At 47.7% G+C, this 13,383-nt stretch overlaps 1 protein-coding gene across 1 annotated transcript; it reads right to left on the bottom strand.

Moving 5' to 3' along the window:
- Positions 1-3,037: 3,037 nt before the first annotated feature.
- Urad (ureidoimidazoline (2-oxo-4-hydroxy-4-carboxy-5-) decarboxylase) lies at positions 3,038-13,144 on the bottom strand. The gene is made up of 2 exons (XM_005317058.3): positions 12,863-13,144; positions 3,038-3,761 (listed from the first exon to the last, which is right to left on the bottom strand). The coding sequence occupies exons 1-2, from the start codon at positions 13,035-13,037 to the stop codon at positions 3,415-3,417; spliced, it is 522 nt and encodes a 173-aa protein (XP_005317115.1). The 5' UTR covers positions 13,038-13,144; the 3' UTR covers positions 3,038-3,414.
- Between the last annotated feature and the right edge of the window lie 239 nt (positions 13,145-13,383).

Here is a 13,383-nt window from a genome sequence, read left to right as displayed (position 1 = left end):
CTGCTTTCTCTAGGGGAGTCAGGGTCTTAGAAGTCTGTGTAACTCTTCTATTTTAAAAAGGAGAATCTGCAGCCCAGAGAGAGGTTAGGTGATTTTCCAAAGGTCTCATAGCTATACAAGTCCCTAAACTTAAATGAGCTAGTAATATGAGTTCTTTGCTACCCACAGCAGTCTGTACAGATGTTAATTATTACTATGGCTACTGATGCCACCCTGCAAACACATCCCTAATACAAAACCAACCAGCATGATTCAGGGAATCGGAACTCCCCATCCTACCCTACTCCCCTACATGGAATAGTACCAGAACAATAAGGTTCTGAAGTTATAATTCTGACCACTTCCCTAATACTACTTATTTCTTTCACAGGCACCTGCTAACTGAAGTGTGTTAGTTTATTGAATGGTGAATTTTCCATAAATTCTGTCCCAGATTTTATCCAATCGTCAAAGAAGGTCTCCATCTACTATTTGTATCACAGTAAACATTTCCTGGTGTGGGGGGGAGTCTTTATTATTAAATAAAAATCGATATCCTGTAGCTGTTCTCTGGACTCATGTCTAATTTAAAACGAGTAAATGTCATGCGTAGAATGTGAGTGTTGCCTGTCCCCGCTTCCTTTCTGCCCACATCGGCGTCTGTAGACCCCCTATGGCATACAGACCAAGAAGTCCACCACTTCAGATACATTCTTTAAAAGGCCCCAGTTACAGAGGTGAGTGAGTAACTAGGATTTGGCTCTGAATTCCTAGCCTAAGCTGCACTCTCAGGTCGTTTTTTGAGCAGCATTTGCCGGCGGGGCTTGATATTTTAAAGGGACGTGAAAATTGGTGAAACCGCCCCCACCTCTTAAGAGTGTGTGTGCATGGATGGGTTGTCTGATTACAAAAAAATGAAATCAGATCTTCGCCCTCCAACTCTTCTTAGCGTTGCCATCAAGGTTCTTTTCGTTTTGTTTTTAACGAATTAATAAGCAAGATGTTAATTGTTCATCCTGGAGCTGCACCAATTACTTCTGCCCCTGACGTTTCCTGAGCGCGCCCCGGAGCTGTCTCTTCACTGAGCAACCAGGGCTGGCGAGCGAGCGCGCTGGGATCCAAGTTGGTGGCCCGGTCCCATCAGCCCACATTTGTCTCCCGTATCCTGCGCACTAGAGGGAGGAAACGAGAAAGCGTCTGTGCCAAGCGAAGGGCTGCAAAAGCACAGGGCGTTTGAGCCAAGATATGCCCCCACCCCCAAAACTGCCCTGCCATACTTCAGCAGTCTCAGATGACTCGGGAAACGGCCTCAGCCTCTTGCTGCTCAGAAAGGGGAAAGTGAGAGGCTTTAGCAAGGGCTTTTGCCGAAGCCCTTTCTTGCCCGACGCCCACATCACGGCTGCCAGCGCTCAGGTGTATTTGGAAGAGGCTTGGTGCAGTCAGCATTCGTCCCATAACCCCCATCTCCTTCGAAAAAGACAGATTCAGTGTTTGCCTCCACCAGTACCCTTTTTCCGCGGGAATAAACAATTTACCGGGCAACATTTTAACTGTTGAAATGTAATAGTGTAACTGGAGACAGCGGGTCGTGCCTGAGAAGCTCAGGTCACACTGGCTAAAAATAGCGCCGGGGGAATCTTGCCGGGGTGGATTCTTCGCATCTTGGGTTGAGCACATTTACATAAAGAGAGTGGACTCTGCATTTTAGGGCTTTGGATTCACCTCAGGGCTGGGCGGAGTGCTTGGACTACAGTGGGTTATTCTGAGTCTCAGGCCCAGCCTCTGGTATTTGGATCCTGGTTCAAAAAAAAAAAAAATTCTCTTCATCAAGCTGCAGTCCTCCTGCGTGTTAGGAAATTCCCCAACTTACCCGGGCCAGAGGGCGTCTAGCTCCAGGCTTAGGGTGCAGTACCTTGCCTGGGGGCCCAGAGTTACAGGAACCGAGTCCTGGAAGCTCCCGCCTGATGTGCACCTGGTGCGCCTCCACCCAGAAGTGGCTCAGGCCTGAGATGCTGGTGGCTACCTGTTTTTCTGTCGCCCACCCCCACCACCAGCTTTCACTCCTACTTCTAGAAAGGAAGACCTGTGAGGAGGGAATGGCAGGTCGTGGTTCCTCCACTAAAACTCCTGGTTCTTCTGGAGGGATTTATTTTTGTGGATCATCAGCCCCATAACCAGGAGTGCAACTGCCCAGCTCTCCTTAGAGAAGAGGTTGTTGTTTTCCGTGACGGTGGTGGTGGTGCTTGTTGTTTTGTTGCTGTAGCTAAGCCCTGAACTAAGTCGGTCACTAATGGAAGTCCTTGTCTTTCAAAGGGCCAACTCTTCCTTTACTTTTTTACCTAGCCTGTGTTGGGAAGGACATGGATGGTTTGGTTTTTGCCAACATACAGCTAAGGAATATTTGTTGGGGCCTGTTTTGGGGGCGGAGGTGCAGAGACACGTGTGTGGGGGTGGTGTTTGGAAACAGTGGTGGGCTCCTTCCGCAGGGTACTGATGTTCTTTCCCAGTGGGTGTTCTGGCCTCCGGTTCAAGGAACCGCCCAACTCAAATCTGAAACCCGAGGTCGACGAGCTCCCCCAAGCAGGCCTACTCCACCTGGAAAGATTTCTGCAGATTTCCTCCATTTTATCATCACTATGGGGGTACCGCCTTTATCTTGGGGTTCACAATGCCCATCATGACACAAAATGAATATTATTATTTTCATAACTATTGGTTTCGGAAGGCAGTCCACGCCCCAGGACCCACGTCCGGGAAAGACAAGAGGCCCACCCACTCCTGACCTTCAGGCCAGTACAGTTTAGAGACATTCTGCCCTCCCACCGCCACTACTCTTAAAGTAGCAGCTATGCGCCCGTCCCCACGAAGCGCCTTCCCATAGCTGGCCCTCAGCTTCCCTCCTGCAGCTCCCCGGAGCCCCAGACCAAGGCTGGCGCTTTGCTTTGCCAGCTCCGGCTTAGTAGGTGCCTCTGAGCGAGAAAGTCGCTTCCGCTCACATGTAAATGTCAGGTGCAGCAAATAAAGTGGGAGAAGGAAAACAAACAAGCCGACAAACCGCTGCGGAATAAAAGATCCCTTTTTCCATCCGTTTTGCTTTGCAGATCAGGCTTAGCAGGAGAGGGTGGGGGAGCCAACAAGAGCTGGCTGGTCGTGTCCACAAAGGCTGGTGGTGTCGGCAAGCGGCAAAGCGGGTGAAGAATTGAAGCAGTGAGCTGGATAAATCGGGGCAAAGCACTAAACTATGAAATATTTTGGAGACGCGTGTACTTGTGGGTGGGTGGACAAAGGGCTCATCATCACTCGTATGATTGCCTCAATTCTCCACTTCCTTTGTGCGCGTTTGTGGACGCAGTTCCAGGCCCAAATCAGCCTCCAGCGCAGCGCGCCCAGCGCCGGGTCAGCCAGGCGTCCGGGGGTCCCCAGCTCGCGCAGCTTCTACAGCCTGGAGGAGTCGGCACCGAGAAGGTCGACAAGGCGCAGGTGGCCAATTTTCTTCACCTCGCCCAGGGCGGTGCGCAGCTCCTGCGCTGGCTGGCAGTGCAGCCGGCGCTCCAGCTCTCTAGGCACCGCTGCCCGGTCGCTGAGACGCGCGGCGAGCACGAAGGGGAAGCCGAAGCGCGCGCGGTACTGCGCGTTGAGCTTCTCCAGCTGCTGCCGCTCTTCTGCGCTCAGGCTTGTCAAGCCCGCGCCGCTCTGTTCCCGCTGCGATTCCGCAGTGAGCGTGCCCCGCTGCTGCTCGCGACCCGCCAGGTCCGGGTGGCAGCGCAGGATGCCCTCCTGTCCTGAGGAGAGAAACAGACATTCGGTGGGAGCGTGTTACGGCGCCCGCTCCTCTCCAAGCAGCTGGGAGAAAGCGCCGCGCTTCTGGCTGCTGGCTCCGCGGGGTCGCCGCTTGCCGACTCAATCCAGCCCCCTACTCCGCCCCGCCCGGTGGGAGGCTGAGGGAGGGAAGACGGGTTCCGGGATAGTGGCGTCCTGGCGGCGCAAGGGCACCCACTGCACCCTCCCTTTTCACAAGCCCCAGACCTCGCGACCCTCTGTCCCGCAACATTCGGTCCCCACCGGGACCGGGGGCGGGGCGGGAGTGACAAGTTTGTCCTTTGAGACCTTGGGGCAAGTAGAGTGGAGGGGAGAAAGGGCGGCCGCGGAGGCTCGGAATTTACGACCTGCTTGGGAGAGAGCGGGGACGCGATAAGGAGCCGAGCATTTCGTATCTTTTCAAAGTCCTTTGCTCTCAGGGGGGCTTTGATGTTGAAAGGGGCCGGACGCAAGGGCCTGAAGACTTCCTGCAAAAGCCCTGGAATGAGTTTCGTTCTGCTCCAAAGGAGAACAGGCAGGGGCGGGGTGGATCCTTGGGATAATATCCATGGGGCTTGGCAAATAAATGCCCAAGATTTTGTGACCCTAAGTGTGAGTCCTGGGTTTCTGGAATCAAGCATCCAAAGCACCTCGGAGATTAGCTGCAAAGAAACCCATTTCCAACCGGAATTCCACAGCCCTTTGAATGCAAGGGACTTTCCTCTTTTTAGGAAAATTACAGCCACCCACCATCCACTCTGCTAGGGGTTTATTCCCCTTCTTCCACTGTAGATTCCTAAGAGTCTCCGGGAGTTCTCTTGGAATACAGCTTCTCTTAATCTCTTAGGCCTAAAATTGGGGAAACCTTGCTGTAATACCTGGAATCCCAATTCCTAACCCAGGCGTTTTCTTTGAGCCCTGGGTAATCTTTCTGCTTAGCACTCCAAAGAGAGAATTAGAATTCCTCTGTCTAAGCAAGATACAGTAAGCAGAGAGTGACTATCAGTTAAATTAGGGCAATGACACCTAACTTGCCGAGTTGTTGTGAGGATTAGAGACAATTCATTTACCCAAAGCACATGCCTAATGCCTAGTAAACATCAATAGTCATTATTATTACTTGTAGTAAACCCAGTGGAACTGGACCAAGGTACCACAGGAAGTCCTTGACTCTTCCTATCTCAATAAAGCCATTGTCTGCCTTTGGCACTGGGAATAGGTATGCGGTTCTATTGGAAATGGGGACCATTTAATGCACCCTTTCATACATTATATATCAACAAAGCTGAGAAGTTTTTTAAAAAACTTTATGATGTAGCCCCTTCTTTCTCAAACTGTATAGTATCTGCCCAATAAAAGCACGGTTAGGATTATGCTATCAAATCATCACCAAAGTTTGGGGGGTTAGAAAGAATTGAGGGGTGGATAATGTTTTAGTAAGAGTATTGGATGAAAGCTCAGAGAGGTTATGTGGCCTGTCTAATGTCACTCAGTGGACTGCACCTGGACCCTCACCCCAAATCCCAATCGTTTTTTAGGGGCCTGGTTGCCGAGCAAGGTTAAAGAGAGTTCAAAAGGAAACTCGCCAATAATCCTACCTCTCTAACACCATTGCTTTCTAGCTCCTCCCTTGGGTGCCCTGCCCCTTGGCCACTGCAAGCTGGATTAGTTCTCCTTTGCTCCCCGTGTCCAGCCTGGGCTGACCGGATGGTGCGAAAATGTGGGTGTTAAATTCCCCACCCTGGGGGAGCTGCCCAACCCTGGGCCCACGGTTGGCCGTGTCACGCCACGCGGCTCAGCGCCAGGATACAGCCACCCATCCACCCTGTGCGACCACCCAGTCCCGGCACCAGCAAACCACCCTGGCTGCGCGGAAATAGGAAATGCGAGATATGGAGCCTTTGCCAGGATCAACAGGACACCTCCTCTTCACATACTGTTTCAAAGCAGTCAGTCCGTCCCCTCAGTCAGTCAGGGGGCTCCAACTCCCCATCCCCCCATTTATCACTCTTTCCAGGACCAGCCCAAGCTGCGGGAAGTGGGCAGGGGTCTTTCCACCCATCGCCCCCTTGCACCTGATCCCCAGTGCACTCGGGTAGCAGCCGCAGGTGGCAGAGCAGCTGGGTCTCCTGAACGCCAGATCTGCCTCTTGCCCTTCTTGCCCTTGCACCTCGCTTCTCACTCCCCTTGGATTTATCTCCCATCTTGAAAGCATCGCCCTGGGGTTAATGTTTGCCTAAGACTGAGCATGTATTTTCTACTCTGGCCGGGAGGAAAGGAGAGAAGAGAAAGGGGACCGAGAAGAGGGCAGAGAAAGGGCAGATTAGATTGAAAAAAGAGGAACTGAAATGTACACAACACCAGCATGCAGGTATGTGCGTGTGCGTGTGTGTGTCACACACACACATACACACACACACACACACACACACATCCTTCAGCTGCCTATAATAGAAAGAGGTGTTTGGATGAGTCCCCAGGGCATGGTGAGCTACCCAAAAGAAATACAACCTGACCTGTTCCAAGACTCAACCTTCCTTGCCCCAAATCACTAAGCCCTCCTGTGCTGTAAAATTGTGTCCACCAGCTCATAGGTTTGCAGCAATAACCCTCCCTTCCTCACTCCAAAGCCTCACCAATGTAGTATCCCAGAGTTACTCCAGCTATGGCCATAAATCCCAGGGAAGGACTGGAGACTGTGGGCTGTCTCCAGTCCTGGGGGTTCCCCACCTGGGATGCCCACATGCTCCTGGGCCACCCCAATGCCCTAATTGGTTCTAAGAACATCTTCAATGCTGCCTGTTCTTTTTTTTCCCCTGAAATTCTGGACTTACTGATTGTGCTACTGGCTATCACTTCTAAAGATATAGGTGTGAATGTGTATTGCTGGAACTACAGGATGTGAATCTGCACATAGAGGAGTTCCTGACATAACCTACCCTCTGTTCCCAGAGGAGAAGAAAGTGTGTGTGTCGGGTGCAAGGATGGCCAGTGACCAGCAGACAATTGCTCAGAGTCCCATAGCAGTCCACATGCCTCCCTGAGTCTGTTCCCACTACTGTGTTCTCACTTTCTGGCATGAGATGATTTTTCCCTCTATCAAATACCAGCCCCTCCATTTGTGTTCTTGAAGGCTCCTGGGCCCCCTTTCTTTCTCAGACTTTTACTTCTGCAATTTCAGATATTGGTACACCCCCATCCTTATCCAAACATGCTTTAGAATGTTTCATCCCATAAACAAAACTAAAATCTTCCTTTGATTCCCTTCTGTCATCTAAATTCTCCTTCCCCTTTTCCTATCTTCAAAGGAGTTGTCTAGTTCTCTTTCCAGATTCATTCTATCAAGCTTGCAGTCCCACCCCAAACCAACCTGTATTCCTGAGGCTCACAGAAGACAGGCATCTTGCTTGAGCACAGTGCCTAATGCCCATCCTCTTCTTTCTCCTGAAAATGTCACAGGGTCGACTCTCCTCCTCACTTCTTTGATCCTGCTCTGCCAGCTCTACACTGAAGTACTCCAGGACTCAGGACTCAGTGCTTTCCTTCTCCATTTACCCACTAAGTGCTCTAATCCAGTCCTGTGGTTTTAAATACCATCAATTCTCTGGTGACACCCAGACCTAGGTTAGCACCTAGCTTTCCATTGAGTTCCTTTGCTGTGTTCCAACTAAATACTCACCAGTTTCATTTGGATGGTTATTAGGCATCTCAGACTTAGCAAACTTCCTACTTCCATCTCTACCTCCCAATTCTAGGTCTTCAGCACTTCAAAAAGAACACCACCAACCACCCAGTTGCTCAGACTAAAACTTAAGAGTTATCCTTAATAGTCTTTGTTTCTGATCTTCCTCTCTGCCCATCAAATCCACTAAAAATGATCCTTTTGTCTCTAACATCTGTTCTGGAAATTCAGTGACATCTCTCCATCTTTACTACCACAATCGTAGTCCAAGCAAGCCCATCTTTCACTTTACTCCTACAACAGTCCCTGGACCTCATCTCCCTGGACCTGATGTGGTCCCCACACAACAACCATTTTAAAAGGTAAACCTGATGGTGTCTCACTACACATGGAGGAAACCAAACTCTTTACCTGAAAAACTCTCCACAATCCGACCCTGTCTGATTCTTTCCCCTCACATCCCTCCACTCTTCACAACTCTCCAATCACTTTTGTCTTTCTGTGTCCTCGCAAATATCAAATTCATTCCAAACCCAGGTACCGTTTCCCATAGTAACCTCATTCTATGTCTTGACCGCTTCCTTTTTATCTTTTGGTTTTAAATTTAAATTCCACCTTCTAAGAAAGACCTCCTTTATTTTCTACGACATACATATTTTCTTCTAATGATTTATTGAATCTGAAAGAATCATATTTATTTATGTTAATTCTGTCTTCATTAGAATATAAGACCATTGAAGGCACTGATCAGTGCGCACGATGGTGCATGAATCATACATAGGGGACGCTCAGAAAGCATTTATCAGCCAACTTATCACTCTTGAGGAGGAGTATTATTTATTTATTTTTGGACTAAATAAACAAATGAACATATTTTGTGTGTTTTCAGGGTTGCTGGGGATGATCGAACTAGAGGTGCTCTATAATTAATTTATTCCCCCAATAGCTCCCCCACTTTTTTTGAGACAAGGTCTCACTAAGTTGCCTGCTCTGACCTTGAACTCGAGATCCTCCTGCCTCAGCAGAATAGCTGGGATTACAGGTATGTGCCTCAGTGCCTGGCCAAATGAACACATTTTAATAGCTTGATCTAAACCTCTTCTAGCCCGTATATAAGAGAAATCTTAGTATCTAATTGCTTCATTAATTTAACAAATCTATTCTCTGATAAGTATTAAGCATTAAGTTATGGCATTACTTAATTCTGAAACATCACGTCACTGTGTAATTAACTCTTAGGAAAGTTTTATTGCTTTTGGTGGGGGTGGGGAGGTTGCTAGAGATTGAATCCAGAGCCTTGTGTTTGCTAAACTCTACCACTGAGCTACATCCCAGCCCACTCTTTGATTTTTAACACCAATCAGTCCTGAATTGGCTCAAGTTGTGGGTGTGTTTCAACCTGCCTCCTTCTACTATAGCCATTCCTCTTGTTTGGGAAGCCTTTCCCCTCAAGGCTAGTTGAGGGAAACTGGCTAGAGAGGATGCTTTGTCAGGTAGGGCAGGAGCCAAACATTGATCCTGTACTGCCATCTACTGGCCAATCATCACTATCTCTAACCTAAATGGACTGCCAACTTTGGTTTACTGTAGAAATTGATTTTCAGTTGTCTGTCAATGGTATTCCTAGATCACCTAAAACAAATCCTTGACCAGGCAAATTACCATATCCTGTGCATCTCTCTAAGGTCTTTTCTAGTTTTCTACTATACCCAGTTTGTTCTTTACTATCCAAAGGCAAAAGCTAGATTATGCAATAAATCCCATTTTGATTTTTTTTGACAAATAAATGTTGTATATATTATGGTGAAAAACTTGATGTTTGACAAATGTATGCATTGTGAAATGCTGAAATCAAGTTATTTAACATATCCATTACCTCACATACTTACTTTGTTTTCTTTTGGTTTTGTGGTCCTGGGGATGAAACCCCGGGGCCTTAATGTGCTAGATAAACACTCTACCACTGAGCTACATTTCCAGCCCACGTGCTTACCTTTTGATGTTAAAAACATTTAAAAATATATACTTTAGGCTGGGGGGTGGTGGTGCATGCCTGTAATCTCAACAGCTCGGGAGGCAGAGACAGGAGGATCTCAAGTTCAAAGCCAGCCTCAGCAATTTAGCAAGGTGCTAAGCAACTCAGTAAGAACCTGTCTCTAATAAAATACAAAACAGGGCAGGGATATGGCTCAGTTGTCGAGTGCCCCTAAGTTCAATCCCCTCCTCCCCCAAAAATCTATACTTTAAGCTGGGGAGTACCTTTATGGTAGAGCACTTACCTTGCATGCATGAAGCCCTGGGTTCAATCCCCAGGACTATAATAAAATAAAGTCTGTGCTCTAACCAACTGTCAAGTATACAATAGATTATTATTCACTATAGTTGCCACACTTTGCAATAGATCATTTTATTTGACTACTTGAACAACAAAACATGGAGTCTGAGAAACCAAGGATTAATGTGAATTGAATTAGTGAATGAATAATAAATACCCTTAGATACTGTTTCTAGATTCTGTATCTGATTCATTGGAACTGGGTTAACTCCCAGTTCTGCCTCTTTCTTCAAAAGCCACTGGGACGATTATGAGAGAGTTATTAGAATCCTAGTTCTGCCACTTTCTAGCTGAGTGTCCTTATTCAAATTAATCTCTCTGTGTCTACCTCAGTTTTCTCATCTCTAAAATGGGACAATCAATTCTAATAGCACTACTGATTTTAAAGGATTATTACAGGGATTGAATCAGTTAACAAATGCAAAGTGTCTGGAACAGTACCTGGAATACACCAGTGGTAAAAGTTCAATAAATGCAGGCTATCTGTTATTATTATCACCATTGCTAACATTACTTATCTAATGTCATTAAGATGATTAGATACAGACAGCCACCCGGTCAGCATGGAGGCTCTGCTCCCAGCTGCCTCCTGGACACCAGGAGAGGGCTGAGAAGCAGGGGGTTCCCCTCAAAGAGCTATCTACTGTGGAAGCAAAGAACAGTCCAGTTGGCCCAAATTCCCTCCAGCCATTTTGTCCCTCTGACCCATACTAAAATCACCAAGTTAAAACATGAGGGAAAGAGGCTATACTAGGATCCACCCTCTTTCAACAGCACGTCAGGTATAGTTACGTTCACTTGTTGAGCACACTTCTATCAAATCTTAATATCCCACTCACTGAGTGCTCTAGAGTTCCAACACCAGCTGGGAGACAGCGGCTCCACCCCATCGGGAAGGATATTGAAACCTGCCTCAGGAGGGAGGTAGTACCCCAGCCTGCCCCACACCCCAAGAACCTCAGGTCAAACAGCTCGGGGGGAGTGTTGGTGGGAAAGAAGATAAAAAGGGGATATTTTCATTTTATTATCTAAGTTCCAAGTATAGAGCAATAAACTTCAAATGTTTGTTGAATCACTGGACAAATCAATGACTAATAAATTTGAGTCATCCTGCCTTTTCTCTTTTAATATATTCCCTCCTTGGCCCTGACACTTTTTTGGGTGTTAAGACAAATCCTGGGATTTTCCTTCTCCTGATAGAAAATGTCATGAAAACCTTTTAAATGTGGATTCCCCCTGAGGCTGAAGAGCTTTTCATTTTCCCTCCTTTATTTTCTGGTCAGGCCTTGTGAGCTTGGGCTCCCGTAGTCCCCTGCTCCTTCCAGCTCACCTGTCAGGCTTTGAGCTGAGAAGCCGGAGTCACCTTGCTCAGTGTGGGTCAGAGGACTCCAAGTCTGCCAGCCCCCTTCACACCTGAGCCTGTGGCTGCCAGAACTTTGAGGAAACCCCAAGAAGTGGGTGAATGTCAGCCCAGCCCCCATGTATCTGTCAGTTTGATTTTCATAACATCACCCTCTGCTCTTCCTAGATGTGCCCCAAATGAACTTAACTGAGTTCCTCATCTTGGAGGCTTTCCTCTGACAACTGGAGGCCACGCAGGATCTCAAAGTTCTGTGGGCTCCTTCATGGGACAGAGGAGAGCTGCAGGTCTCATTCCCGGATCCAGAGGTCTGTGGAAGGCCACTGTGTGAAGGTGGCCCTCGTCCCCTATCCTCATTCCCTGCGGCATTTCAGGTCCTCCACAGGGTATGGAGCCCCCTGGGCTGCTAGCCCTGGGCCTCAGAATCCCTGTGCAGCTGGGCCTCAGTCCTGCAGGCTGGCCTACACCGCCACCCCTCTCCTCCCCCATCCGAGCCAGAAACGCCTCAATGTTCTCTTTCTCTTCAGAAGAAACTAATAATTCATTTCCCTTTCTCCAGAGGGATCTCCTCAGTTTCTCCTCTTCTCCCCCCTTACTCTTCCGGGGAGTCCCTGAGCTGAATGAATTCTCTTTCCTCAATAGTAACTTCCAAACTGGCCCTGGCTGGTAAAAATGTCAGCTGCCTGCTCTTTCCCCAGCCTCTGAGGTTTCCTGGTATCTAGCTCTCACCTCTCTCACCTACAGGACACTGCCGCAGTGAACACTGTGTGGCCAAGTGGGGGTGGGCCCTCCGCCTGACCTTTGGCCTCTAAATCACTATGAGGCCTTTCACCCCGGTCCCCCTGGTGACCTCCATGTCTAATATTTAACAGTGACTCTACCTTAGCTCACGTAAGTTGTTTCAAGCCACTTTGGGCCTAACACCTTGCAAGTGCTCAGCTTCTTACTGAACCCAAGGACATTGATTAATTAAACCTAATAAAAAGAGCTGAAAGGAGCAAGTATAAGCAACTAGACCAAGAGACCTATATGTCTACATCTATCTACCCATATATTTATTTATTTGGTATCGGGGATTGAACCTAGGGGTGCTTAGCCACTAAGCTACATCCCCATTCCTTTTTTATATTTTTATTTTGAGACGGGGTCTCACAAAATTGCCAAGGTTGGCTTTGAACTTGTGATCCTCCTGCCTCAATCTCCTGAGTTGCTGGGATTTCAGGCATGTACCACTGTGCTTGGCTTCTAAAAGATTAAAAAAAATTTTTTTTAAATTGTAGATGGGCACAATTCTATCTATCTATCTATCTATCTATCTATCTATCTATCTATCTATCTATGACTGGGGATTGAACCCAGGGGCACTTAACCATTGAGCCAGATCTCCAGCCTTTTTTCATGTTTTATTTAGAGACAGGGTCTGGCTGAGTTGCTTAGGGCCACGCTTGCTAAATTACTAAAGCTGGCTTTGAACTCACAATCCTCCTGCTTCAGCCTCCCAAGCCACTGAGATTACAGGTGTGTGCCACCATGCCTGGAAATACCTTTATTTTATTTATTTTTATGTGGATTGAACCCAGTGCCCCCCACACGCTAGGCAAGCACTCTCCCACTGAGCTACCAACCACAGCCCCTCTAAAAACATTTAGATAAGCATATTTGAAATCCTTTTGTGTCGAATACTGAGTGCCTAATACTGAAGCCTTACCTGACTGTGGAAGAGCATCTATAAAGGCAAAAAAGTGCTTCTCTAAATCTTCCAAGTCAAAGAACGGACGCTGGGACCAGACAGCTGCTGCAATCAGAGGACACCTCTCAATGACATTTCCAAACACATCCACAAATTCTCCAAAGTCCATGGAATTGACTTTCTCCATGTTCATCGCTTGTGTTCACACGGAGGCAGCAAGATGCCCTGCTCCTCTGGGCGGGTGAGCCGACTGTTGCTCACTGGGCTATATTTGCTGAATGCACAAGCTTGTCTGTTTTTTTGATTTTTTTTTTTATGCAATACCAGTTTAGCATGTTCTAACTGCCTCTGGGAGAAGCAGGTCCAGAACACTTAAGTAATCATCAATAAACATGTGCTTAAGGGATTTTGTTTGTTTTGTAGTGCTGGGAATTACCAGGGCTGTGTGCATGCTAGGCAGGTTCTCTATCACTGAGCTGTACCCCAACTCAGGCATAAGGTTGTAATACCAGAGCAGAGATCTCTTCGTGGTGAATGTA

The sequence above is a fragment of the Ictidomys tridecemlineatus genome, chromosome 6, assembly GCF_052094955.1.
Source record: "Ictidomys tridecemlineatus isolate mIctTri1 chromosome 6, mIctTri1.hap1, whole genome shotgun sequence".
In the NCBI taxonomy this organism is placed as follows: Eukaryota; Metazoa; Chordata; class Mammalia; order Rodentia; family Sciuridae; genus Ictidomys; species Ictidomys tridecemlineatus.
This window is presented reverse-complemented; position numbering and strand designations above follow the sequence as displayed.

Bases quoted from the DNA above. Each gene is read 5' to 3' on its own strand.
- Urad (XM_005317058.3), bottom strand. From the start codon at position 13,037: ATGAACATGGAGAAAGTCAATTCCATGGACTTTGGAGAATTTGTGGAT. The intron at 3,762-12,862 runs GTAAGGCTTCAG...TTCTCTCCTCAG, and splicing joins AGATGCTCTTCCACAGTCAG to GACAGGAGGGCATCCTGCGC.